The sequence below is a fragment of the Olea europaea genome, chromosome 18 (assembly GCF_002742605.1).
Source record: "Olea europaea var. sylvestris chromosome 18, O_europaea_v1, whole genome shotgun sequence".
Taxonomy (NCBI): Eukaryota; Viridiplantae; Streptophyta; class Magnoliopsida; order Lamiales; family Oleaceae; genus Olea; species Olea europaea.
The window spans coordinates 18,490,134-18,516,676 of NC_036254.1; the positions used below are offsets into that span (position 1 = coordinate 18,490,134).

General features: G+C 35.4%; 3 protein-coding genes across 3 annotated transcripts; 2 read left to right on the plus strand and 1 right to left on the minus strand.

Annotated features, from left to right (window-relative positions):
- Nucleotides 1-674: 674 nt before the first annotated feature.
- On the minus strand, nt 675-4,525 carry LOC111367662. Its single transcript, XM_022988649.1, has 5 exons — nt 4,073-4,525; nt 3,475-3,967; nt 2,396-2,894; nt 2,238-2,319; nt 675-1,110 (listed from the first exon to the last, which is right to left on the minus strand). Exons 1-5 carry the CDS (start codon nt 4,127-4,129, stop codon nt 886-888), a joined length of 1,356 nt encoding a protein of 451 aa, XP_022844417.1. The 5' UTR covers nt 4,130-4,525; the 3' UTR covers nt 675-885.
- Nucleotides 4,526-17,320: 12,795 nt separating this feature from the next.
- On the plus strand, nt 17,321-18,429 carry LOC111366824. Its single transcript, XM_022987518.1, has 2 exons — nt 17,321-17,508; nt 17,697-18,429. Exons 1-2 carry the CDS (start codon nt 17,321-17,323, stop codon nt 18,427-18,429), a joined length of 921 nt encoding a protein of 306 aa, XP_022843286.1.
- Nucleotides 18,430-23,493: 5,064 nt separating this feature from the next.
- Nucleotides 23,494-23,910, plus strand: LOC111366826. Its single transcript, XM_022987520.1, has one exon. The coding sequence runs from the start codon at nt 23,494-23,496 to the stop codon at nt 23,908-23,910; it is 417 nt and encodes a 138-aa protein (XP_022843288.1).
- Nucleotides 23,911-26,543: the final 2,633 nt, after the last annotated feature.

Sequence of the window (26,543 nt, forward strand, 5' to 3'; positions counted from 1 at the left end):
AAGGGCCTAATAATATATTTGAGTACTAAAAAGGAAAAATGCTAAACACATGATATTTGATTGAAATAATATCCGGTATACGGATATAAATGTCATTTAATGCACTTACTCTTAATTGTATGCCAGACACTATAGTAATTTCAAGTTATTACACATTAAAAAGTGCAATATGAATCTTTCATGCAATTTCTTGTATTATGTTATTTGTACATAAAAATTATATATAAGAAATTGCATAAAATGATGTGGAGAAAAAAGTTAGATGAAAAAATTAACTATATTTTAAACTAACAAATAATAAAGTAACATACGATATTATGTAATTCATTACGAAAAGTTTGATGTATACACAGCAAAATCATCATTGTCATCCGTACCATATAAGGTTAATGTACCACGTGCTATAAATCTAGGCTTCTAGTACCACTGTCTTTGTCCTTTATTTTGGGTCCCACGTAAAGGAGATGTCCATATAGGGACCTGCTTGGGAGCGATTTTTCCTACCAAAAAATTGATTTTTTGATCATTATTTCACTATTTCAACCGTCATATTTGATTTCTTCTTTCACAGGTGAATCCCACTTTTCTTCTAACAGTCAAAAAATCAATTCTCAAAATCACTCCCAAACAGGCTCTAGATGTTAAAATTTAAAATCACATGAAAGGTCACAAAATCTGTGAATAAGTTAATTCTTCGCCTTCAAGAAAAAATGTATTCAACTTGTATTCTCTAGAAAGCAATTTTGAACTAAGAAAGCAAAGAAGTGTTGTCATATCCCATCACATGTGAATTAGCAAATGATCACATTTCTGTTTCCAAGGACTCAACTCTCTACGTGATTTTTGTTTAAGATGATAGCGTTCCAATTGCTGGGGTAAATGAATTCATATGCGATGGCTATTGCAAGGGAAGCAACCACAAGATTTGTGACCTGAGAAATGCATGGTATTTCTGCTCATCAACTTGCGCGATTGTTCACCGACTTTTTGAATTTGTTCCGAGTGCTGAAACTGGGCTGTGGCTCTCCATTCTTCGGCTTTTCGATGAACAACTGCCATCCTCTTCATTAACTTCTCTTCCAGATTTGATCTCATCTTTTGTATTTTCACCTGCAAGAGAAATTCTCGTCAGCGTTGTTTTTTAACCACGAGTTCCAAATATGATTGGATAACTTACTTTTTATATATGAAAATAAGTTACTTATTCCGACTTTCACAACAAAAAACTAGTTTATTTTTAAGCTTAGCCAGACCCCATTATTAGAATGCTGGTAATACAAGTTTTCTTTGCTTATAACTACACACCAATGACAAGGCAGAAGCTGATAAAGGAACAAATCATGTTCCTCCATTTATTTATCAGTAAAATAATTGTCTTATCCATTAGAATGCCAACAAAATTTCAAGCACAAAATCAACACACTAATCTAAATTAATAATTTGCCTAGATTTTTGGGAGTGCAGCACCTTCACATGACTTTCAAACTTCCAATGTTAAATAGTCATTCAAGCATGAAATATAATAATCTGCACTGTGATGACTTCTCTTGCTTTCTTACTTCTGGTGTACATTACATGCATTGGATAAAGAGATTAGGACCACCTTGGGAACACTGTCCCTGTCTGACGAGTGGCTCAATGAAGATAAAGCTAAATATAAGCTTGCAAAGTCTTTATCTATGACCAAAATAATACAGACGCATAAAGGGGCAGAAGAAATCTGCCTTACACACAAAAAATGTGCTCAATGTAGCAGATCTAGCAACGAATAGTACTGAATAGAAAAGGACTTAGGTAGCCGACTTCAAATTTATTAGGAATACTATATATTACTAGATTCGAGCAATTACTATTAAAATATTTCGCTACCAAGGTGCAGAAGAATGAACTTCAAGAAATGAACCATACTGATGCATATTGGAGATGGAAATGGAAATGGATGAGCATAAAGAATGAATTTTGATGGGATAATGCAATCTTCGAACTGATGAATTAACAGCTAACTTCATTTTGTTATTTATGCCTAATTTTCATAGTATAAAGGAATGAATGATGCTATCTAACGCCAGTCTAGGTGTCCACATTTAATAAGTTCAGTTAAGTGAATCGTGTCACATTACATTTAAGCGAATATATCATTTACTGCCATGTAATTGCCACCAAGAATGGTGTTGCTGAATAGCATTACTCGAAAGGAATTTGGGGTCAATGCAGAAGTGGATGGATAGAAATTACACCTCAAGCTTTCTGGATTCGGCTTCTGCTTTGGCATTTTGGAGATTCACCCAAGCTTGGATTTTCGCTTCTTCTCTTTGGTACCTGAAGTTCTGCTTCCAATTAATACGTCTTTAGGAAAAAATAACAAGAGAATGGAGGAACATTATGATTCATTTACCTGAGGCACCACTTAGTCTTTTCCTCTTCCTCCCACGTACAGGATCTAGACTCGGAAATACTCTTCCTGCACTCGATATTTATCTCAAAGTGTCTCAAGCTCTTCGATATGTCCTCCTCCTCCTCTTCTCTAGAGCTCCAATTCGTTGTCACAGAATCGAATTGCATCTCATGATGTAACTTGGCTAAATGGCACTCTTGCAGTTGCATTGTGTCAATAGTGCTGGCATCGTCAATATTTGCCAAGGCCAATGGGCCGGACCTGTTAGCTGGAGTGTTATGGCGTACAGGTGATGTGCTAATGAACGGAGTCGGGCATCTTGAATTGGTCGAGCTGCCAAGAGGGGACATTTCTGTTCCAATGTCACGGTGTTTTACCTTGTGAACTACTTCTGAGGTCGCATCTTCTGCCGACTCTTCCACCGCATTCTCAAAAAAAAATCCTTCTTTCATTGGCTCTACAAACTTAAACTTGGGACAAACCTCATTTGTGAATTTATCTACATGGGCAACATTCATATGCAATTTGTTCAATGGCAAACCAAAACTATACAAATCTGTCAATTTAAACATATAGAAAGCTAAAAAAGCAAGCCAGCATTTATAAGTATTCTTTCTTTCACCAACAAGATGGTTTAGAATGTAGATATCTTAGAGCACAAAATACTCTATTCTCAAAATGTTGACTAAGCAGAGCCAAATTCCCTTTTCCCTGATTCAAAGTTCATTATCATGAAATAATTTTATGGTTAAAAGCAAGGAAAAAGTCTTATAGCTTTGTCATCAGAGCAAATAGCATAGTCTAAACGATGAGCCATTGATGAAAAAAGTTGTCATAATAAAGCATTTTTGGAAGCTAATGGTAAGTAATTTGACGTTAAGAGCAAGGAAAAAGTCATATAGCTTTGTCATCAGAGCAAGTAGCTTAACCTAATTTTAGATGGGCCATTGATGAAAGAAAGTTACTATCATAAAGCTATTTTGGAAGGTAATTGGGAAAAGTTTGACATTTTTGGAAAATGATGTGGGTAAAGCTATGAAGAAAAGCCAAAGAATCCAAAGTAAAGAAAGAATTCTTACCTTTGAGTGTTACATTGCCATCGAAAGCTCTGTTTGAGTCTTGATGGTTCAGTGCTAAAGCCCCTCGAAAGTTTGAAACAACTTTAGAGACCTTTTCCTCTGAAACCCTAAATTTTTCTGGAAAGACATCAGGCTGGTGGGAAGGGGAGTCTTGGCAAGAGCTGCCACTAACAAGCCACTTCTCTGCATCGTCCCATTTTGAAGGGAAACTTTTTCTTCTAAAATTTCCACTGCTGAAGCTGAAAATAGGCCTCCCAGGTGTAGATGGAGCTTCTACATTTCTCTTTGAGACAGAGTCCACTCCATTTCCTCTACTCCTCTGAGCTGAAACTTCAAGAAAACCACTACTTTCTGTGCCATTGTTTGCCATTGGAAAGGACTTGACAAAATCAGAAGTTTCCTTGAGATTCAGCTTGCAAAGAGGGTCAGAAAACGTATCCAAAAATGGGTTTTTTGTGTTTGTCAATCCATTGCTGCTCTCTAATGTTGCTCCCTGAATAAGAAAAAACAAAATCTACACAGTAAAAATCTAGCGCAACTTTTGCTTTTTCACCACTGAATTCAAGAAAATGGAAGAAAAGGTAGTAAATTTTTTTACCCCTTGAGGTGCAAACAAGGATGGAGTTTCCAAGTAGTTGGTGCTAGTAAGATCCATGGCTGCAAAGCTTGAAGAGAATTTCTACCTAACAAACTTGAATTTGTTTTGAAATATTTACAATTACATCGAAGAAAACTTATGCTATTTTTTCCCAAAATGAACCACATTTCAACACAGAACTCATTGTCACAAAAAAGTGATTGGAGAATTTAGTCCAACAGCTGGGCAGTGTAGCTATCTGACTGGTAAATATGGTGTAAAACACTGTTGAACAATCACTAACATCATGCAAATGCAATATAAGACAAAATACCCTCCCCTTCAAAAACGACACAACTGTATGGTATAGTCATAAATCTCCAGCAGCGACTGCGTAGGAGAAAGGTTACAAATATAGTACTTGTGAAAAGGAGAGTGGAGCTTTGGGGGGTGTAAAAAGCCATTTTGTGTCACGGGACTCATGACTGTATCTGCATAGCTATTATTAAAATCTTTAGAACTTCGGAAAAGCTTCTTTGTTGGGTTTCATTTCACTTTTTCAAGTTTGCTAATGTGTGTGTGTATGCATAATACAAACAAACACTAATTGTCCCACCAAAGAGTAAGCTGTTGTGCTTCACTAATGCTACATTTTACTATTGATGACTAACATCAGTTTAAGCGATGTTCATGGTGAACATGTTAAAATTTGTGGTTGCATTTTAAAATGTCAATCTTGTTAAGAGGAGTATTTCAAACTCTTCTAAAATTGATCTTTTTTCTTCATTATTCAATGTGAAGTTTTATCCCTTAATATGTCAGCACAAAATGGAGGCTCGCTTGAAAAGACCAATTTGAAAATTGTGTATTCATTTTTTGAATATTAATCGGATTGAATTGCTTGTTAAAGTTTAATGGGTTATGATATCATGTAAAGATTTGAGGTTCTATTTTAAAAGATCAATCATGTTAAAAAGAGTAATCCAAACCCTTATAAATTGGTCTATATTTTCATCATTACTTGACGTGGAATTTTATCCCTTAACAGAACATTCGTTATATTATATAGCATTATTCTTTAATGAGTAGTGCCAGTGGCATTTGGGACACAAGCATGTAATAAGCCAAAATAAGTACATATGAAAGTGTGCACAAGTTTGATAAAGCAAACGATCATGCAAGATTGCGGTGCTTGGATAAACATTTCGTTTACCAAAGTTTTAATTATTAAAAAAAAAAGGTTGAATCCAACCTTGAGAGTTCCTACCGCCCTGTCTTTAAAGTATCGTGAGGGAGGTAAATCGTCAAATGTGCCCCAACAGGTCAGGGAACAAGAGTTTGCCCGTACACTGGTGCCCACAAATAGTCTAATTTCATATTTCAGGAATCGAACTTTCACACTGCGAATGTCAGCAAGGTTAAGACTACCTCACTCCTATTCTTTACACTACTGGGATATGCCCCGAGAGGCAAAAAAAAAAAGTTTTAATTATTACCAAACACTGATGGTGTTCGTAGCATTATTCTTTAATCAATGGTGAGATGTTCCTAGTTACTTAGACCGGGTGTTAAGTACTTGTGATATTTGGTATCAATTTAAGTTTTAACAAATCTTGTGTCCCATATTGCAAAATACAAGTGGTCTTGTATATGATTATTCTTTAATCAACGGCATTACTCGTTGTATTACTACGATTATGCAATGCCCGAGCCATCTTATTTGGTAATTAACATTAACACTCATTATAAATGAATGCTTAGTGTTTACTTATTTATTGGGGCTTAAATCTAACTCCTATTTATACTAGTTACAATTGGTTCACGAGTTACTTAAAAAATTAAAATTTTGGAAAATTTGTTGGTTAGTGTGGTGAATTAGAAAGCTAAGCCTTGTACACATGAGGTGTTCACGAGTACTCTCTTTTCTTTTGAGTAGAACAAAATTATATAGAAAGTAGGGTCCATTATGTATCCTTGCATCGAGTTTAAAATTAGGGAAAATTACATGGCAACAGGTCTTTAAGAAATACAATTCATAAATCAGATATGAAATTTATTTGTACAAATATCGTGTATTAATCTATTCTTAAAATCACCCATCTCCAATTGCCCACCCCAAACCCTAATTATTTCTTCTCACCATTCTCTATTAACATTCCTCTACTACCCTCCTCATTGTCGGAGACGATACCACACTGGAGACGACATCACGTCGACAATGACTGCAATGTGGCACCAGCATTGGGCGGTGGCCTCTGTTCCTTCGGGGCTTCTAGGGGTTCGACTGCAGCACAAGCACTGCGCTTTTGTGCATCGGTGCTTTGGGGGGGGGTTTCGATTTTTGGATCTAGCGAGTAGGGGTTATGGTGATTTGAACGGTAGTTTTGTGGTGTTGGTGGTGGTTTGATTGTGGAGGTGACGGAGGCGATAGTGGTGGTACAGTGGATTGATCTGCATTTTGGGAGGGGTTGGATTTTTGAATCTGTTGACAATGGTGGATCTGGTGACGATTTTTGTTAGAGGTATAGGTGGAGGTGTTGACCGTGGTGGCGGCGGATGGTAATGGTGAGGTGGTGTTGTGGCGTTAGGAGGTGGTTGCAAATAGCGGTGGCGATAGTGTTGGTGGCGGTGAACCAATTATTTGGTTATATGCGACCAAGTATTAAATCGTAACTTTAAAATTTGATAACTTGTGATTGAAATATAATTTGTAACCAACAAATTTGAAAATCTGTTACCTATGACTTATAATTTTTTTGATATGTGACTAATGAAATAAATTGTAACCCATAAAATTTTTGATTTGTGACATCGAAATCATCTGTAACCTACAAAAATTTTTATTTGTGACCTCGAAATAATCTGTGACCTACAAACTTTTTATTTGTGATCTCAAAATAATCCGTGCTAATTAATTTGATGTGACCAGTAAAAAAGTTGTGACCTATAATTAAATAAATTGAAACCTTATTAAATTTAATTAATTAGCTAATACATGAGTTTTGTATTCTGAAAATTGATACCTGAAAATTGAATTTGTCACACTTAACCCCTAATTTTTGAATTTTTCCCTTGAAACTAGTTGTATATTAAGCCCTATTTAGTGGGATTAAAATCTATATTTAATTTAAGTCGAAGTTAATAATTAATTTTAGTCATATATTTCATGGGATCCATAACTTTTTAATTACACATTTCATCAATTTTTATCAAAATCTATTAAAAATATGCTTTTAATCCCCACCAAACAAGGGTTAAGTATGTTTTGGAAGTATTGAAAAAAATTTTAAATTATAAATAAATAGAAATAAATGATAATTAAGTGAATAGTATATTTAAATCTCTCAAAATGTGTACGTAAAAAGTAAATTTGAGTGTTTATCAACATGAGTCATACATAAGCTTAAGAATGCTATCAAAGCTCGAACATAGCAAAATGACCTAGTTAACGTGATCTCCAACCAGTCACAAAGTCGACTAGGATTCTTAGCCGAGACGAGTACAAAAAAAATTCTGTAACATAATTTTGATTATTTTTATTTATTTATTTTTTAAATCTACTACGAACAAGGATTTAGTATAATCGACTAACTAAAAATAACTTCATTGCTTTTTCTATATCTTCGATCTAATCCTCGACAAAAATGAATTTTTGGGCGACCACCCAGCCGTAATTGAATTCTTAGTTACAGCATCTAAATGGTTTCATAACATCGACGGTTTGCTTGGACATGATAGATCGACCTTACATTGCACTGATTCATTCGCTCTATCTCAGCTAGAATGTTTCCTTGGAGTGCATTGAGTCATTTTCTAAGGTCATGTCGTGCTTAGACATAATACGACAAACATAGTTTCCTAACACTTACTTAATTGAAGACACATTTTTCTTGCAAGATAACCCTAGAGACGGTAAGAAAAATTGAAATTAATGTCATGAATGTGACTTGGTGGTTGTTGAACCACGTTACCACAAAAGTCAATTTGAAGTGAGAAAACAATATTTTATATAGCTATCAAAGGCCCCTAACGAGCACAAAAAGTTAAAACTTTAAAAGGTTTGGGTTTCTGTCTAGTCGTATATTTTACTTAAAATGTTATTGACATCTTATCGTGGCAATAAGAACAATTTTTTAAAGGACGAAACTGAAGCAAAAAAAAAAAAAAAATAAATAAATAAAAGGTTAAACCCCTAGAATTTCGTGAGGAGGTAAATTGCGGGATGTGTCCCGGCAAACCAAGGAATAAGAGTTGTTTGTATACTGCGTCTACAAGGAGGCCAATTTCATATCTCAGGAATTGAACTCTTACACTGCGGTTGCTAGCAAAACGTGAGATAACCTCACTCCTGTTTTTTGCACCACTGGACTATGCCCTGAGGACGAAACTAAAGGATTTTTCACTGTCTTTGGGTTGCTTCTTGAAAATTCTTACTGAATTAAATAGTAAAGAAATGTCTATCAATTTGATCATTCCAACATTTGCTTATTCTTCACAAACGGTCAATTCAATGGTCAATTTATGAATTATTTCCTCGATTACACCGTGGCGTCACAAATGAAAGTAAAAATATTAATTATTGTATTCCTTTTGCACTTGTAAATTATCATAAAATAAAGAGGAAAACTTTGAAATGTCTCAAGTCTTAAGCTTAACAAGGTTTGCTTTCTTTTCTTCTCCCAATGAAATTCCTTTTGGTTAGGGACGTCAAAAAGTTTTTAATTACATATGCTATCCATATCTATACAAGTCTTTTTATAAATTTCTACCTACCTTTATGGTATATTTCTTAAATTACGTGGTTCAATAGTGTAGAGTCGGACCATTACCAATACCTTTGCCTTTGCCTTTGCCTTTGCCTTTTGGTTATGGAGTATTTTATTCCCTTCCTTCGGGGATCCATAGTCACTGACTAGTCCCAGAATGGGAATATTGAAAATACTAAATACAGTGTATCATGTAATATCTATTGATTTGCTACTTGTCTTGTGAATCTCATTTGGATGACTATTAAAGTTTGTAGTTTGAAACGGACTATTTTGATTCATCTTTCAGGATTCTATCACTACACCAAATTAAGGGTGGAGAGTGTGGTGAGTCGACTCGCGCCGCTCGCCTAATGTTGAGCTCCATTTGGTTTTCCAAGTGAGCTGGCTTATTGCTTGCCAATGTTTATTTATTTATTTTAATTAAATGTCATTTTCCCACATGTTGATGAACTGGCTCGCTGGCTCTCGAGCCTAGTAGTCGATGTGTGGCTTGCACAAGCAAATTGTTGCTCGGCTCATACCTATAATTTACCTATAGCACGAGTCGAGTCAGCGAGAACGCATACAAATGATTTCACGAGTATTGTGGATTTCAAGGTTTGTATAGTCCAAAACTCAAATATTTTAAAGCATTCATATAACTTAGAATTAAGATCAGCAAAACCATCGAATGTCATGTCACTTATCTTGATATGTCTATTAGCTAGCTACTCTTCCTCGAGTCAGATAATAAAAAAAAAATTATCATATTCAGTTCCTTCGAGTGATGGATCTATGAGAAACTAGGGTGCGTTTGATTACATTTATTTTCCATGGAAAATATCAGCTTTCCACCCAAATTCCTACTTGAAATGTTTGATTACTATTTTTTTCCATAGAAAACATTTTTCAACTTTTGAAAATATGCCTAATTTTCCTTGTTTTTAAGGAAAACATTTTTCTTGGGTAGAGGTGGTTTTTATTTTCCACAAAAGATGGAAAATATTTTCTGTTCTAGGTGATATTTTCCATATCAATCAAACACACTCTTAAAGAAAAAGAGAAACTAAAATCTTGTGAGTCTCGTGTGTATCTAATTCAATTTGTCTTACTGGACATGCTTTTTATAAACAAACATTAATTGAGTTCACGTTAGAGCCTTATTTTTTCCAAAATTCATTTTCAATCACACATTTAACGAAATCCTCCACTTTGATCAATTTTCAGTTATATATTTTATCAATTTTTATCAAAATTTACTAATAAAACAATTTTTTAGATAAACCAAACGGGGGATAAATAATTTTAGTAAAATAACATTGGGAAATTTTTATTTGCAGTAATTGAACTTCAAGCAAAATCTCAATTGAGTTTTAAAATTTTACTTTGTTTGGATCCTTGAATATCAATTGAGTTTCAAATAGATCACTGAATTTCAATCAGGTTTCACATTGGACCGTCAAACTTCAATTTAATACAATTTGGTTCACCATACTTTATTTTAGTTTCAAATTTCATCAGCTTCTAACCTTATTTCTCTCAAATTGATAAAAATTACTTAATTGATAATCACATCATTGCGCAGGATACCTATTTACCTTTACACCACATTAAAGTGTTAAGAACAATAAAAGAGCAAGCCATCTAAACTTTTTAATCAACAGACATTATCATAATCCATATTTTATAATTTTTATTTCTAAAGTGCCACATAGCGATATGTGAAAGATCAGTTCAGATATGACTGCAAACTAGGTAATTTCTATCATTTTGGAAAATTATAGGTGATTGAATGTCATAGATACACAGTGGTGAAATTTGAAACCACATTAAAGTTTAGTAACCCAGTTGATACAAATTAAAATTCAGCAATGCAATTAAAATTTCGGTAAAAGTTCAATGACCACGGCTGAAATTAACCCACCAATAATTGATAATTGAGTAACATAATTGTTGGGATAGCATGCAAATTACCAAACTCCATAATTCATCTTAAAAAGAAGTACAAGCTTATGCTGCAATGGAGCTGCCTTCTTTACAAAAAGATGCTTTACATTTTATTTAATTCTTGATTTTGAAGAAGCTAATGATAGAGCTTCAAAAGCAACATCAAATTTTGTCACAAATCCTATGAACTTTTCTCTTTTTCACTTTCAAATGTTGGCATCCAAAAGTTGACAACCTCTATAAGTAAGTCCAATCGGACCACGTCTAGACCGTGCTTGCATCCACATATTTGATACCCCTAAGTACCACGGTATAGTAAAATACCATCTTCATATTATTCATTCCATTTCAACACTATTAATGGCTATAAGACATTCCTTTTCAAGTTCTTTTATAATTCAAGAACTTGCTTCAAACAGAATGCCAGGAAATAGACTACTAATGTGTACCATCAATCAAATTTCTATCAACAGTACACCTCTTCAGATTATTTTTAATCTGTTTTTAATGTTTTTCCTCGAGCATATACGTGTTAAGGACGATTAGAGATGATTTCTGATAGGTTTTTGAAGATCTGTCCTCTAGCATTGTTTGTTATAAGAATGATAATGGAGATATAATATGTGAAGGATATGATAATGGTCCTCGTTTTTACCAGAAACCATCGAAAATCACTTGTGATTCAAGGCATAAGATTATATTTTAGCATGTATTCATATGCATAGAGTTGTCAATTGGGTTGATTCCTCGTTATCAAAGTTGAGTTCTAGTAGTGTGAAGTTAGTTTGCAAGTGTACTTTGAGTTAAGAAAGTTTTTCATACAAGGAATTAAGACCTTGGCCTCAATGACTCGTTGAACCTGATCGATAGCCCTATAAAAGCTCGATTCACCTGGCCTCATTGATAGCTCTATCGCGTAATACACTATCACTAAATAGAATTCTGTCATTTGACAATGCAGAGATGTTGAGATCGTTGATCTTTTTCACAGATGTTGGCTTCAAGTGGCTGATGATGAATTGATGATAAGCCAAGAAAATGCAGACAAAGGGGGTAGCAGAACACAAGGGCTTCAAACTGTAATCGTTTCAACACATTATGCTAATTGTAGGGATTACAGACTTCAGTTAATAACATGTACATATTTTTTATATGTATCATATAAGAATATTTTCTCAAACCTCTCAATGTGAAACATGTCAGAACAACGTGATTTTGCAATGTTGGATAGTGGGGGCCTTCAGATATTTGGTACAGGTTAGTTATGTCGAAGGTACTGTTGTGCATATGGTGAAACCTGATGGTACAAGATGGACAAGAAATTAAATGAGTTAAGTATCAATTGGGAATCATTGTGAGATGATGGAATAAGATGGATGAAGAAAGGAGGCCAATAAAGAAGAAAATGGAGTTTGTGGACCAAAACAACAGAAAATGGAAATCATGTCAACCATGTGGCCGCACACACCCCAACAAGGAATTCCAGGACCAAAATCACTTGTACCATGCGGTCGCATGGGTTAACACCATGCTGTCACATGGTGTAAATTCTGATGCGATTCTGCAATTTTTTTTTTTGTTGTTAAAACTCTGTTGAAACTCGTCAGATTTCGAGGGAGAATGCATTGGGAGACAAAAAAACACCTTGGGAAGATTTTGAGCGAAAGTAATGAAGGATTTCACGAAGATCATCAAGATTTCACATGAATTCATAACCCAGTGATGTTTTATTTTCAAGAAATTATGTATTCTTTTATTTTCTCCATGTTAGGCTAAATATTATTGTACTAGGAGATCGATGAACCATATATTGTGATATTTTGATTTATAGTTTTGCAATTCGACATTAAAACATGTTTTTAATTATTTGAATGATTTATATATACTGATTTCTTCCATAATTAAGTGCACATAATTATCTGATGTATGGTGATTTATTTCTTGCATTCCTGAGAAGGAAAATAGATTCGATAGGGTATAAATTATCGTAGGGTTCAACAGGGGATAGAGATATATCCCTATGCTTTGTGTGAATCATTAAATGCTCATAAAATCACATGTATTCTTATATATATGCATCCGCCATAGAGATATAGGCTGGTGGTATATGAGAATAGGTTCAATATTGCTTGAGAGAGAGTGTTGGATAGATTTAGGAGCATTGATTCTTCAACAATTCAATTGTATTGTCATATTGTGAAACTAGAGTTTAAAATGATGATTGCATGGGAATTTGTGATCCTAGTGCATTTAATTTTCATTGAATAAATTCAACTTGCATTTTAACCATCATATTGCGTTCCAATTCATTTAGATACATTATTCTGCGTTCTTAATTCATTCAAGATTATTTTAGCGAAATTATAGTTTTGCTAAATTAGGGTTTTCTTATGTTGAAACTTCAATTTTGATAATTTCGTTTCGGTTAAGGCTACGGTAGATAAAGTTGAACTACTCAATCTCTGTGGGACGATACTCAGAACTAAATATTCAACTTTATTACTTGTTAACGAATTGTACACTTGCGGAAGTTTTAAATCGAAAGAATAATTTCATGAACAAATTTTTAGTACCGCTGTCGGGGATTAAGTATTCGTTTAATTTTATTTACATTGGCACTAATTCGAATATTAATATTTTCATTTTTTATTTTATTCTATTTCATTTTACTTTATTTTTATTTTGTTTAGTTATTTGATTCATCTTAGTATCGAAGCACTTCTATTGATTTTTTCTCACAGATTTGCATGGTAAGGTCTACTAAAGGAGACTTGGTCCCAGCTGATTCAGAAATTGAACGAACTTTACATTGAATGCAGCAAGAAATAGAGAAGTACAACAACAAATGGCTAATATATAGAACAATCCCATTTTTCAAGCCAATGAAGGAGAGGCAGCGGAAGAAGGCAATATGCTTATAGGAGATTTCATGACTCCTCAGATAATTCAAAGCCAGTTGAGCATTGTGTATCCACCATTTGGGCAGCTTAACATCTAACTGAAGACCAATGTGATACAACTATTTCAAGACGACATCAATTCTATGGAAGAACTGAAGAGAATCCACATATGCACGTCTCTCACTTCTTGGAGCTGTGCCAACACTTCAGATATTAAGGAATCTCAGATGATGCAATCAGATTAAGGTTGTTCCTACATACACTACGCGACAAGACAATCGAATGGATAGATTTGCAACCAATCACCAGCATCACTACATGGAATGATCTAGCTCAAAAATTCTGCACTAAGTTCTTCCTGCCCGCCAAGATTGCAAAGCATAAGCATGGTATATCTGTTTTTCGTCAAGGCGACTCAGAGAATTTTGATGAAGCCTGGAATAGATTCAAAAATATGTTGCGAAAGTGTCCACATCATGGGATCAGCAAGGGACTCTTAGAATACTCGAGGAGAATAAAACAGCAATTGGATGGACTATAGCAGATGTTAAAGGAATCATCCCTTCACTATGCATGCATAAGATTCTCATGGTGGAAAATTTTCGGCCAACCATAGAGAGTCAAAAGAGGTTGAACCCAAATATGAAGGAAGTGGTCAGATAAGCAAACTTCTAGATATTGAATCATATATTCGATATCAGACAGTGCATGGACTAGCCCAGTCAGGTGGTACCAAAGAAAGGTAGAATCACAGAAGTGCCAAATGAGAAGAATGAGTTGATACCAACCAGAGTAGTGACGGGATGGAGGGTTTGCATCGATTACCGTAAACTCAATTTAGCTACAAGGAAAAATCACTTTCCCCTTTCGTTTATTGATCAGATGTGATAAGTGCGGGTTTTTTATCACTATTTCGTGCCATTAAACTTAGATATTTGTGAGTTTCATTTGTAATTTATTACTTAATTTAGTTATTTTTATTGTGTAGGTGAAAACCCGACTTTGAATGATGATTAGAAGGTATTTATGCGAGAACATATGAAAAAGATAAATGAAGCATGAAGACGTTGAAAGAAGATGTTTCTATAAAAAAAAAATTAAAAAATTCAACGAGCTGGGCGCCACAGTGCCCAGCCCGAACAGAAAACAGAAACTGTTCCGACGCCTAGGCACCACCGGGGCCGTTTTTAATTGTTTTCAGAATCTCGAGGACAAATGCTGCAATTCCTTTAGGTTTGAGTTTAAAATATTCAACCGAACACAAGATTTTTATTTCTTGGAACTTGAGGGAGCAACTGGTTCTTCTTCTTCTTTTTATCTTTTGTTTTCATTCTTTTTCCTTTTTCTTTCACCTATATTTTTTTAGACATTTAGGAAAAGATTGGAACATGAAGATAGTGCATTAGCTTGGAGAAAATGACCCATTGATATTGAAGGATTTTCTACCATTTCTCTCTTTATCAATAAATTTTTCTTTTCACTTTTTCTATCAATGTTTTGTGAGAAATTGTTAGTTATTTGTGAATATTTCATGGGCAACTAATTATATTTGTGATTGGGGATTATTTCAAACCCGAGTTGTGACATTCAATTAATTTGTGCTTTATAATTCTCTTAATTAATGTGTTTAATTCATTATGTTAAATGTTTATTTTGTTCTTTTTGATTGTTTAGGTGTATTACTAAATGATTAAATTGTTTCAATGAATGCTATTTTGGGATTAGTAGTATGTAATAGCTATTGATTCTAAAACCTAGTTGCAATTACATTTCGATAGATTATGAAGAATTTTCAATTGAATGTATGTGGATTAACACTTAAGTTAGTAAACCGAGCTTACGAGTTTACTCTTAATTCAATTCATCTCTTTTGTCGTAATGCGTTTGTTAAATTATATTTAGAGAGCTTGTTCTAGGTTTTTTAATGAATAGGGTTGAGTAAAGAGCTTGTTTTATTCATTTAACATGTAAGAAGAGATTAAGGTAATTGAGCTTGTAATTATTCTCGAATTGTTGTTAATCTTGAGAATGAAAATCTATTGTGATTATTGACATGCAAATCATTCTCGTGACGACGAAATATCCCCCAATCACATTTTCTCACATTCAATCAAGAACCAATTTGTTTATTTCAAATTTCAAGTATTTTCTAGTTTAAATTTATCGCTTTCCTTGGTTCAACAAACCAAACCCCCCCCATTTAATATATTTTGTATATTATTATTAATTTTACCTTTTTCGTGCGTAATTGACATAATTGAATCAATCCTCTGTAGGAAATGACCCTTACTTGCCATAATACTATTTAAGACGACACATTTAAGTTAAGGAAAATTAATTGGAACGTGATTTGTAACGTATCAATTTTAGCGCCCTGTCGCCGGGGATTGTTCTATCAATTTGTTAATTGCAATATTTTTATTTTTGTTGTTTTTCTATTTAGTTTTGTTATTTTCTTTGTCATTTAGCTTATGAATGAGCAAAAAGCCAATAAACACTACAACCTAAGATCAAGAAAAGAGGCCGACACATCGGAAAGTGGAGAAGACATTTCTCCAACTAGACATTTAAGGCGATTGAGCATTGAATCCTCAAGTGACTCTAAACATATAGAGACCGAAATGGTGGATGCAAATCGGACCTTAAAGGAACTTGGAGCTCCAACTTTTGTTCAACAACGTCTATGCATTCAAAATCCTCAAGTGGAGGTGGGATTTGAACTAAAGTCCGGGATGATTCATCTACTTCCCACATTTCATGGATTCGTTGGAGAGGATCCAAATAAGCATTTGAAAGAGTTTCATGTGGTTTGCTCAAGCATGAAACCAACGGGTATATCGGAAGAGCAAGTGAAATTGCGGGCATTCCCTTTCTCTCTTGTAGACACTGCTAAGGAATGTCTCTATTACTTGTCGGCGGGTCTTATTACCACGTGGAATGAAATGCAAAAGCTCTTCTTGGATAGATATTTCCCAGCTTCAAAGGCTACAAACATCATGAAAGAAATCTGTAGCATTCAACAATCTCAAGGGGAAAATCTCGATGAGTATTGGGAGAGATTCAAAAGGCTATGTGCTAGTTGCCCAAACCACCAAATCAGTAAGCAATTACTTCTACAATAATTCTATGAAGGATTACTCCCGATGGAGAGAAGTATGATTGATGCGGCCAGTGGAGGAGCTTTAATGGATAAAACACTGACAGTTGCTAGGAATTTGATAGCCAACATGGTGGCAAACTCATAACAATTTGGTAGTAGAGAAGTGGCACCTGTTAAACAAGCAAGTGAGGTAGGAGCAACCTCTCAAATTAAACGACAATTAGCCAGTCTTACATCGCTTGTGCAACAAATGGCACTTAGGACAATGCAACAAGCAAAAGTGTGCGGGAATTGTTCTATTGTAGGACATCCTAGCTATGCATGCCCGACACTACAAGAAAGAGCCTCAGAGCAAGCAAATGCCATTGGGAGATTTTCAATGCAACAGAGACATAGATATGATCCATATGCTAATACTTTTAATCCTTGATTGAGAGATCATCCTAATCTCAATTACGGAGGAAATCACTTCATAACTCCACAATCACAGTTTAATCATTCTCCGGGGTTCAATCAACAAAGGCAACCACAACACTCTCAACCTCGTCAACAAACTTTGTCTCAAAGTTCAAAGATGTCTCTTGAAGATATGTTGAAATCTTTAAATTCTAGTACAATGCAATTTCAACAAGAGACAAAAATCTCAATTAAGAATTTGCAGACACAAGTGAGTCAATTGGCCAACATGGTGGGTAAATTGGAGGCTCAAGGATCGAAAAACTTCCTTCTCAAGCAATCAACCCGAGAAAAAATGCTATTGCCGTGACACTAAGAAGCGGAAAAATCTTGGAAGAGGCACCAAGGAAAATTAAATATCAAGTTGAGGAGTCAACACAAGAGACGAACTTAGCATGTGAGAAAGACAAATCTAAGACTCCAACCTCGGGATCTAAGGTAGATTCTAAAAGTCTTATTCCTAATTATGTTCCCTCCCCTTTATTTGCTGGCAGGTTTGCAAAGTCCAAAAGGGGTGAACATGAGAAGGAAATATTGGAGACTTTTCGCAAGATTCAAGTGAACATACCACTTTTGGATGCCATTTATCAAGTGCCACGTTATGCAAAGTTGCTCAAGGAATTGTGCACTAACAAGCATATATTGAAAGATAATAAAGTGGTAAGCGTAGGAGAAAATGTCTTGATAGAATTGCAAAAGAAACTTCTACCAAAATGTAAGGATCCAGGAAGTTTTACCATTCCTTGCATTATTGGTAACACTGGGTTTGAAAAAGCAATGCTACATTTAGGAGCATCTATTAATGTCATGCCATATTCTATTTATGCTTTTTTAAATTTGGGATCACTTAAGGAAACCGGTGTTATTATTCAACTTGCTGATAGATCTAATGCATTTCCAAATGGTGTGTTAGGGGATGTTTTGGTACAGGTAAATCAATTGATTTTTCGAGCAGATTTCTATGTTCTTGACATGCAAGATAAATCAACATCTCTGTCGCCACCATTGCTCTTGGAAAGATCATTTATGAGGATTGTGCGTACAAAGATAGATGTACATAACGGTATTTTGACAACGACATTTGATGGTGAGACTATTCGCTTCAATATCTTTGAAACAATGAGGTATTCTAGTGATGTTCATGCTTGTTTTCCAATAGATATAATGGATTCATTAAGGCAAAAAATTTCAAATTATCAAATGAAGATGCATTGGACACCACTTTGATTAAAAACATTGATGTTGATAATCTCACCGGGTTGAGGAAGAATCTACGACTGTGTGATGATATTGTTGAAACTGTGGCATCACTTAAGTCACTACCAAGTATTTTACCAATGTATAATCTCTCCTATATTACTCTTCTGATGTCTAAAGAGAAACTTTTACGTTCGGTGATGCAGGCCCCCTCCTTGGAACTCAAACCTTTTCCCGAGCATTTGAATTATGTTTTGGAGAGGGGAAACAATACTGGTGATCATAATAAAGAACCAAACAACATTTTTGTTTTTTGTGAATTTTTGTCGCTAATGGTTCCCAACCATCATCACAGCCATCACCGTTATCACCACTAGGAGAATATTTGAACCTCTTGCACTTTCTATTTCTTTTTGCTTTTACATTGAAGACAATGTGCAATTTAAGTTTGTAGATGAGGTGGTATGTGCTAAATTTTTTTTGTAGAATTTTGTGGTTTGTGCAAATTTTGTTCTCGCTAAAAACTCAAAAATTCGGGTTAAACACTTGTTTTTGTGCTTGTTTGTGTTGTTTGATAGTTTTGCCAATTGCATTTTGAGTATTGCATTGTATTGATTTATGAAACGGTAACATGAATGCTAAGTGTTGTTTATTTTCATCAACTTATTTCATGATTGACTCTTTATTGAGCATATGGGTCATGAGATTCATCACACGCACTTGTTGGTTGCACTTGTAGGTTGTTAATGAACTTAAATGACCATACTATTAGAAATTCTTCAATTACTCTACTAATGAAAGGATAAGTTTGGGGATGGTTGAACCGGCAAAATAAATTATTTAGAATTGTATTAATTCCCGACTGAGTGATTGATTTTTTGGAATGTTCTTAGACTTCAAATGAAAGTTAGATGTTGTTTTCCATCTATTGATAATTCATAATAAAAAAAAAATCTGTAGGAAAAAGTTGCCTACCCTAAGGAGTATGAGTCAACATTGAGTAATTTGGCCCTATGCGTCACCAATGTGTAGGAGACGATCTACAAATGAAGAAGGCTACCCTTAGGGACTAGGGCGAGAACTACCTACATTGGAAAAATGAAGAAAAATAAAAAAGGATGCTATAAGCATCTAAGGGTGATTTTGTTGAAGAATTGATGGACTGTGAGTAATTTGTCTAACACAAGTTTGTGGTCTAAGCACTTAAAATTTTTGGCGAATTAAGACATGACTAGATGATCTATTTTATCGGTTCAACCTAACCAAATTTGAGAGGGAAAGATTGAGTAATTTGAGGGCAACCTTAAGTTTTTGACATCTTGGGCTAGAGTGAAAATATCAAGTTTGGGGGAGTGTGCCTCCCAAAAGTTAGAAAGGAAAATTTGACCATTGAGGGTCGGGAAAATCACCAACTTGTGTATTGCGATGAATTGGAATGACCACACACACACACACACACACAAAAGTCAAGCATGGTATAAGTTAAAGAGTGTTTGTTGTAGCATATTTGTAAATATTTCATAAGTCAGTTGCATAATGTAAGGCTTGAAGCAAGTGGCAAACTATCTGACATTTGGAGTGTTTGTTATTATATTTTTATCGTTTGGTTTTAATTTACGTGTTTGTATGTTTGTTTGTATAGCTTTGTTCGAGGACTAACAAAGATTTAAGTTTGGGGGTGTGATAAGTGCGAGTTTTTGCACTATTTCGGGACATTAAACTTAGATATTTGTGCGTTTCATTTGTGATTTATTACTTAATTTAGTTATTTTTTTGTGTATGTGAAAACCCGACTTTAACGATGATTAGAAGCTATTTATGCGAGAAAAGACGAAAAAGATAAAGGAAGCATGAAGACATTGGAAAAGGACGTTTCTATAAAAAAAAATAAAAAATAAAAAAAATCAGCGAGTTGCGCCTAGCCCGAACAGAAAACAGAAATAGAAACTGTGGTGCCCAAGCGCCACTATTTCGGCGTCGAGGCGCTACTCGGGCCGTTTTTTATTATTTTCAAAATTTCAGGGACCAATGCTGCAATTTCCTTTAGGTTTTAGTTTAAAACATTCAACCAAACACAAGATTTTCATTTCTTGGAACTTCAGTGGAGCAGCTGATTCTTCTCTTTCTTCTTGTCTTTTGTTTTCTTTCTTTTTCTTTTTCCTTTTAATTATATTTTCTTAGACATTTTGGGGAAGATTGGAATATGGAGATGGTGCATTAGTTTGGAGAAGATGACCCATTGATATTGAATGATTTTCTACCATTTCTCTCTTTATCAATAAGTTTTTTTTTTTCACTTTTTCATCAATGTTTTGTAAGAAATCGTTAGTTATTTGTGAATTTTTCATGGATAACTAATTATATTTGTGATTGTGGATTATTTCAAACCCGAGTTATGATTTTCAATTAATTTGTGCTTCATAATTCTCTTGATTAATGGGTTTAATCCATTGTGTTAAATATTTATTTTGTTCTTCTTGATTGTTTAGGTGTACAACTAAATGATTAAGTTGTTTCGATGAATGCTATTTTGAGATTAGTAGTACGTAATAGCTATTGATTCTAAAACCTAGTAACAATTACATTTCGATAGATTATGAAGAATTTTCAATTGAATGTATGTGTATTAACACTTAAGTTAGTAAACCGAGCTTGCAAGTTTACTCTTAATTCAATTCATCTCTTTTGTCGTAATGCGTTTGTTAAATTAAATCTAGATGTAAGAAGAGATTGAGGTAATTGAGCTTGTAATTATTCTCGAATTGTTGTTAATCTTGAGAGCGAAAATCTATTGTGATTATTGACATGAAAATCATTCTCGTGGCAACGAAATATCCCCCAATCACATTTTCTCACATTCAATCAAGAATCAATTTGTTTATTTCAAATTTCAAGTCTTTTCTATTTTAAATTTATCGCTTTCCTTAGTTCAACAAACTAAACCCTCCATTTAATATATTTCATATATTATTATTAATTTTACTTTTTAGTACACAATCGACATAATTGAATCAATCCTCTGCGGAAAATGACCTTTACTTGTCATAATACTATTGAAGACGACACATTTAAGTTAAGTAAGGAAAATTAATTGGAACATGATTTGTAACGTATCAAGATGATGGAAAGATTAGGGCCACTCATATTACTGCTTTCTCGATGGGTATTCAAGTTACAATCAGATACCAGTGACACCAGATAACCAAGATAAAACAACCTTCACTTGCTCTTATTGCACTTTCGCATACCACATGATGCCCTTTGGCATTTGCAAAGCTCCTGCCACATTTCAGAGATGCATGATGAAAATTTTCTCAGACATAGTAGAGAAGTTTATAGAGACATTCATGGATGATTTCTCGATTTTTGGGTCTTCGTTTGACGAGTGTTTGGAACACTTAAATTTGGTCTTACAAAGATGCAGATAAACTAATTTGGTGTTGAATCGGGAAAAATGCCATTTCATGGTGCAAGAGGGGATTGTGCTAGAACATCAAGTATTAGCAAAGGGAATCGAAGTGGACAAAGCAAAAATTATTGAGAAGCTACTACCACCTACATCAGTTAAGGGTGTTTGCAGTTTTCTAGGACGTGCTGGATTTTACAAAAGATTCATCAAGGACTTCTTGAAAACCACCAAGCTATTATACAACCTATTGATGAAAGATGTGCCGTTTGAGTTTAATGAGGAATGCTTGACAGCTTTCAACACTTTGAAGGAGAAACTCATGTTAGCACCAATAATCATAGCACCAGATTGGGAAATTCCTTTTGAACTAATGTACGACGCCAGTGACCATGTCGTGGAGACAGTATTGGGACAGCGAATGAATAAGATCTTCCTTGTGATTTACTATGCAAGAAGAACTTTGAATGATCCCCATATCAACTACGCGACCACTAAAAAGGAATTATTGGCTGTGGTATATGCATTTGACAAATTCAAGTCATATCTCGTGGGGTCTATGGTCATAGTCTACACATATGACTCCGCACTGAAATATCTAATAACAAAGAAGGATGCTAAGCCAAGATTGATCCATTAGGTATTACTGCTATAAGAATTTGATATTGAAATTCTGGACAAAAATGGCAGTGAAAATGTGGTAGTAGATCACCTATCGAGATTGGAACTTGAAGAACCTGAAGTGTCGTGGATATCAACGAGATTTTTCTAGATGAGCAGTTATTCAATGTAGAAAAAGTACCGTGGTATGTAGATATCGTCAACTATCTAGTTAAGTCCATCTCACCGCCAAATTACTCAAGTCATTAGAGGAAAAGTTCTTTGCCGAACTGAAGTACTACTTTTGGAAAGATCCTATTTTCTATAGGTGAGGAGCTGATTAGATTGTAAGGAGATATATACCTAAAGATGAAGTACCAGAGATTCTTGAACATTGCCATTCATCAGCGTATGCAGTACATTTTGGAGCTTCAAAGATTGCTTTAAAGATTCTACCATTAGGATTTTATTGGCCTATATTGTTCAGAAACGTCTGTGTTTGTTAAGAGGTGTGACAAATGTCAATGCACTGGAAATATCTCATTAGATAACATCTTAGATGTGGAGATATTTGACGTTTGGGGGGTTGTCTTCATGGGATCTTTTTCCCTCATCGTTTTCAAATCAGTATATCCTGGTAGCTATTGATTGTGTCTAAACGGGTGGAAATAGTTGCATTGCCAACAAATGACGCGAAGGGGGTAAGTGGCTTCTTGAAGAAATACATCTTCACCAGATATGGTACACCACATACAATAATCAGTGACGGGGGCAAATACTTTCGTAATTGTTAATTTGATCAGTTAGTGAGTAAATATGGCATTAAACACCGTATAGCAACTCCATATCATCCATAGACCAGCGGGCAAGTTGAAGTGTCCAATCGGCAGTTGAAGAGAATACTTGAGGTTACAGTGAATTCTTCTCGAAAGGATTGGTCTAAAAAACTGGACGATGCATTGTGGGCATATAGAATAGCATTTAAGATACCGATAGGCATGTCTCCATATTGCCTCATTTTTGGAAAAGTGTGCCACCTCCCACTAGAGATAGAACACCGTGTATATTGGGCTATGGAATAGTTAAACATGGATTTGAAGGCCGCTGGTGAAAAGCGTTTACTGCAGCTTAATGAGTTAGATGAATTCAGGATGGAAGCGTATGAATACTCAAGGCTCTATAAAGATCGAACCAAGAAGTGGCATGACTTGCATATTCAGAGGCAAGAGTTTGAAGTGGGGCAGAAAGTGTTATTGTACAACTCTAGACTCAAGCTCTTCCCGAAAAAATTAAGGTTAAGGTGGTCGGGTCCCTATACTGTCACAAAGGTTTTGCCATGTGGAGCAATAGAAGTCAGCCACAAAACTAAGGGTACCATTACAGTTAATGGGCAAAGGCTAAAATACTATTGGGGTGGTGACTTCTCCAAGCAAAAGTCCACCGTTCAAATCGGGACACCAGAATTAAGCAGCTACGGGAAAGTCGAGCCATTGACTATAAACTAGCGCTGGATAGGAGGCAACACACTGTATCCTTCTGATTTATGTAGCTTAGGAAATTTTCAATTTCATGTTTGCATTATTTTCATAGTTTAAGCACATTCCACACGATCCCCATGCATTGAGCATGAGTTAGGTATGAATTAAGTTGTTTTGGGTGATTGGGGATGAATTTCCTGCATTTCAAGGAAAAGAATGTTCTCAAATTCAAAATTGGTTGTTAGCATTAATTCTATGGCCTACAACCCCCACAAGGTTAAAAAATTTACATTTGTGAAAAGTTTGGAGTCAGTGGAAGGTTGGCCAACTCATAATTTGAAAACCAATTTGTGGGAAAAGTTTGGTCAAAGGTCATATTTTTTGGGGGAATCAAATATGTTTAAAAAATGAGTGTTTATGCGGTCGCATAGACATGGTGTCCATGCAGCCAAAAACTAAATGAGGAAAAAATATTATACCATGCGACATCATGGATTAACACCATGCGGTCGCATGGTAGAATAAACTCGTAACTTGACTCTTCACCTCACAGTTCCCCACCCCCAACACTCGCACTCTAGGGCAAGTTCTTTCCCAAAATTTTACGACACAAACTCACAATTGCACACACAATCTTGCATATAACGTTCATTGCAACACCAATTATCATTCACCCGTTGTGAAATCAAATCAACCTCTACAAGACCTCAAGGTAATGTTTCACAATCCATGTCGGTTCTTTTTGTTGGAATAAATAATAAGTGCAATTTTCAGTTTGTGAAGATAGTGAAGGAGTATGGGATAGTTAATGGGAGACTTTGTGGTGATTGAGTTGTGGAAATCAATGGAGTTCATTCTTCAATTTAGTCAAATTGTTAGAGTTTAACATAATGCAAGTCATGTGTTTGATAAATTGCCTATGTGGCCAAATCTTGCAATGGACTATTTTGTGATGAATTCCCATGACAAGTGAATTGGAAATCATGTAAACCAAAATCCACAATATAGGCACCACTTGGTTTGGTCATGGCACTTCACGTCACATCACGTACCTACTTTGCTACTTGATTTGAATACCCAAATGAAGCCCGAATGACTTGATATTTGAATATTTGCTACACTGATATAAATATTTTCATATGCCCGGACGTCGTTCAGGAAAAATTCAATTTTTCTCGATGATACCCGTGCGTGAACATCCTTAGTTGGTCATCGGTCCTATTGCACAATTTGCATGTGTTTGAGCCAAGTCTTGTTGGTAAATTCTTATTTTGACATGTTAACCCATTTTGAGACATAGTTCATGCACTTTACATGCCAACTTCATGTACATGCATTTTGAAGCAAGTTTGGGGAGATTTTTGAATTACATGCTTAGTTTTCTCATTCCATTCCTTGTTTTTCAACATGAAGCCTAATGAGCTTTATTTTTCAAATATTTGTAGGATGACGCCTAAGAGAACTTCGAAAGGGAAAGAAAAAGCCGGCTCATCTTTAGAAACTGCGCGAACTACAGAGCTCGAAGGGCTTTACAGAGGTTCCTGAACACTGATACTGTAGCCTGATATGACAACATCATACACCATTAGACAATGTATCCTGAAAGACCCGTTTGACTTGATGATTTTTCGGGTTATGAATTGGTAAACCTAGTTCAGATTTGTGGTTGGCACAAATTGGTAGAGCGACCACACCCAGTCTATGAGAATCTATTCTGAGAGTTCTTTGTCGATTTCAATAGTGAGATTGACACCCTAGGTTCAGAGCATATACATTAGACATGGGTACGAGGAACGTGGATTATGTTCTCCCCGGGTGTCATCCATGACTACTATCAGCTTGACATGGAAAATGTGGTTCCCATCCCCACTGAATTCAACTGGAATGAGTGGCAGAGGTTTTACTAGGACGGGAAAATGTATGGCCCTCGCAACTACTGAATGGCATCAAATTGGGCTCACACCTTCCATTGCTATTCTATGGCTCTTCATGTGCCACAATATTGAGCCCACATCACACAAGACTACATTTACTGATCAAATAGCAGGTTCATTTATCATCTGGTTCGAGAGTGCAAGATAGATCTCGCCACTCTCATCTACAATCAAATATACACCATGGGAACCAGGAGAGATCAACGTGCCACTTTGATGATCTTCCCTAGCCTCATCAGTGGCATATGCAGGGCTGCAGGCATCACTATCCTATTAGAGGAGGTACCTAAAAAATCCAGCCCCCCGATAAAGGGTACCACATTTGAGGCTTAGGAGCGAGCTCGAGTAAGACATTGGGAGGAACAAGAGAGAGTGACGAAGACAACAGCAGGCTGCACAGGGCCGGGGACCCGATTATGTTGAGATGCCCAGGCACCACCACCAACAATGGAAGTTGATACACAGTTATTGAGTCAGATGTTTGCGACTCTCATGGAAACTAGCCGTAACATATAGGTTTCCAATAGGCTTTGGGGGCTTTGACCACCCAAAATATGGCACAAGTTGCTCACCTGGAATCCCGAGCGGCTAAAAGGGAGATGGACACTATGAACAGACGACTGAATGTGTATGTGGGCTGGGTAGATGGCATCTAGCTTTGAGTGAATGAGACTTGGGAGCGCATGGCCGCATGGGGACAAACAGACTAGCCGTAACATATAGGTT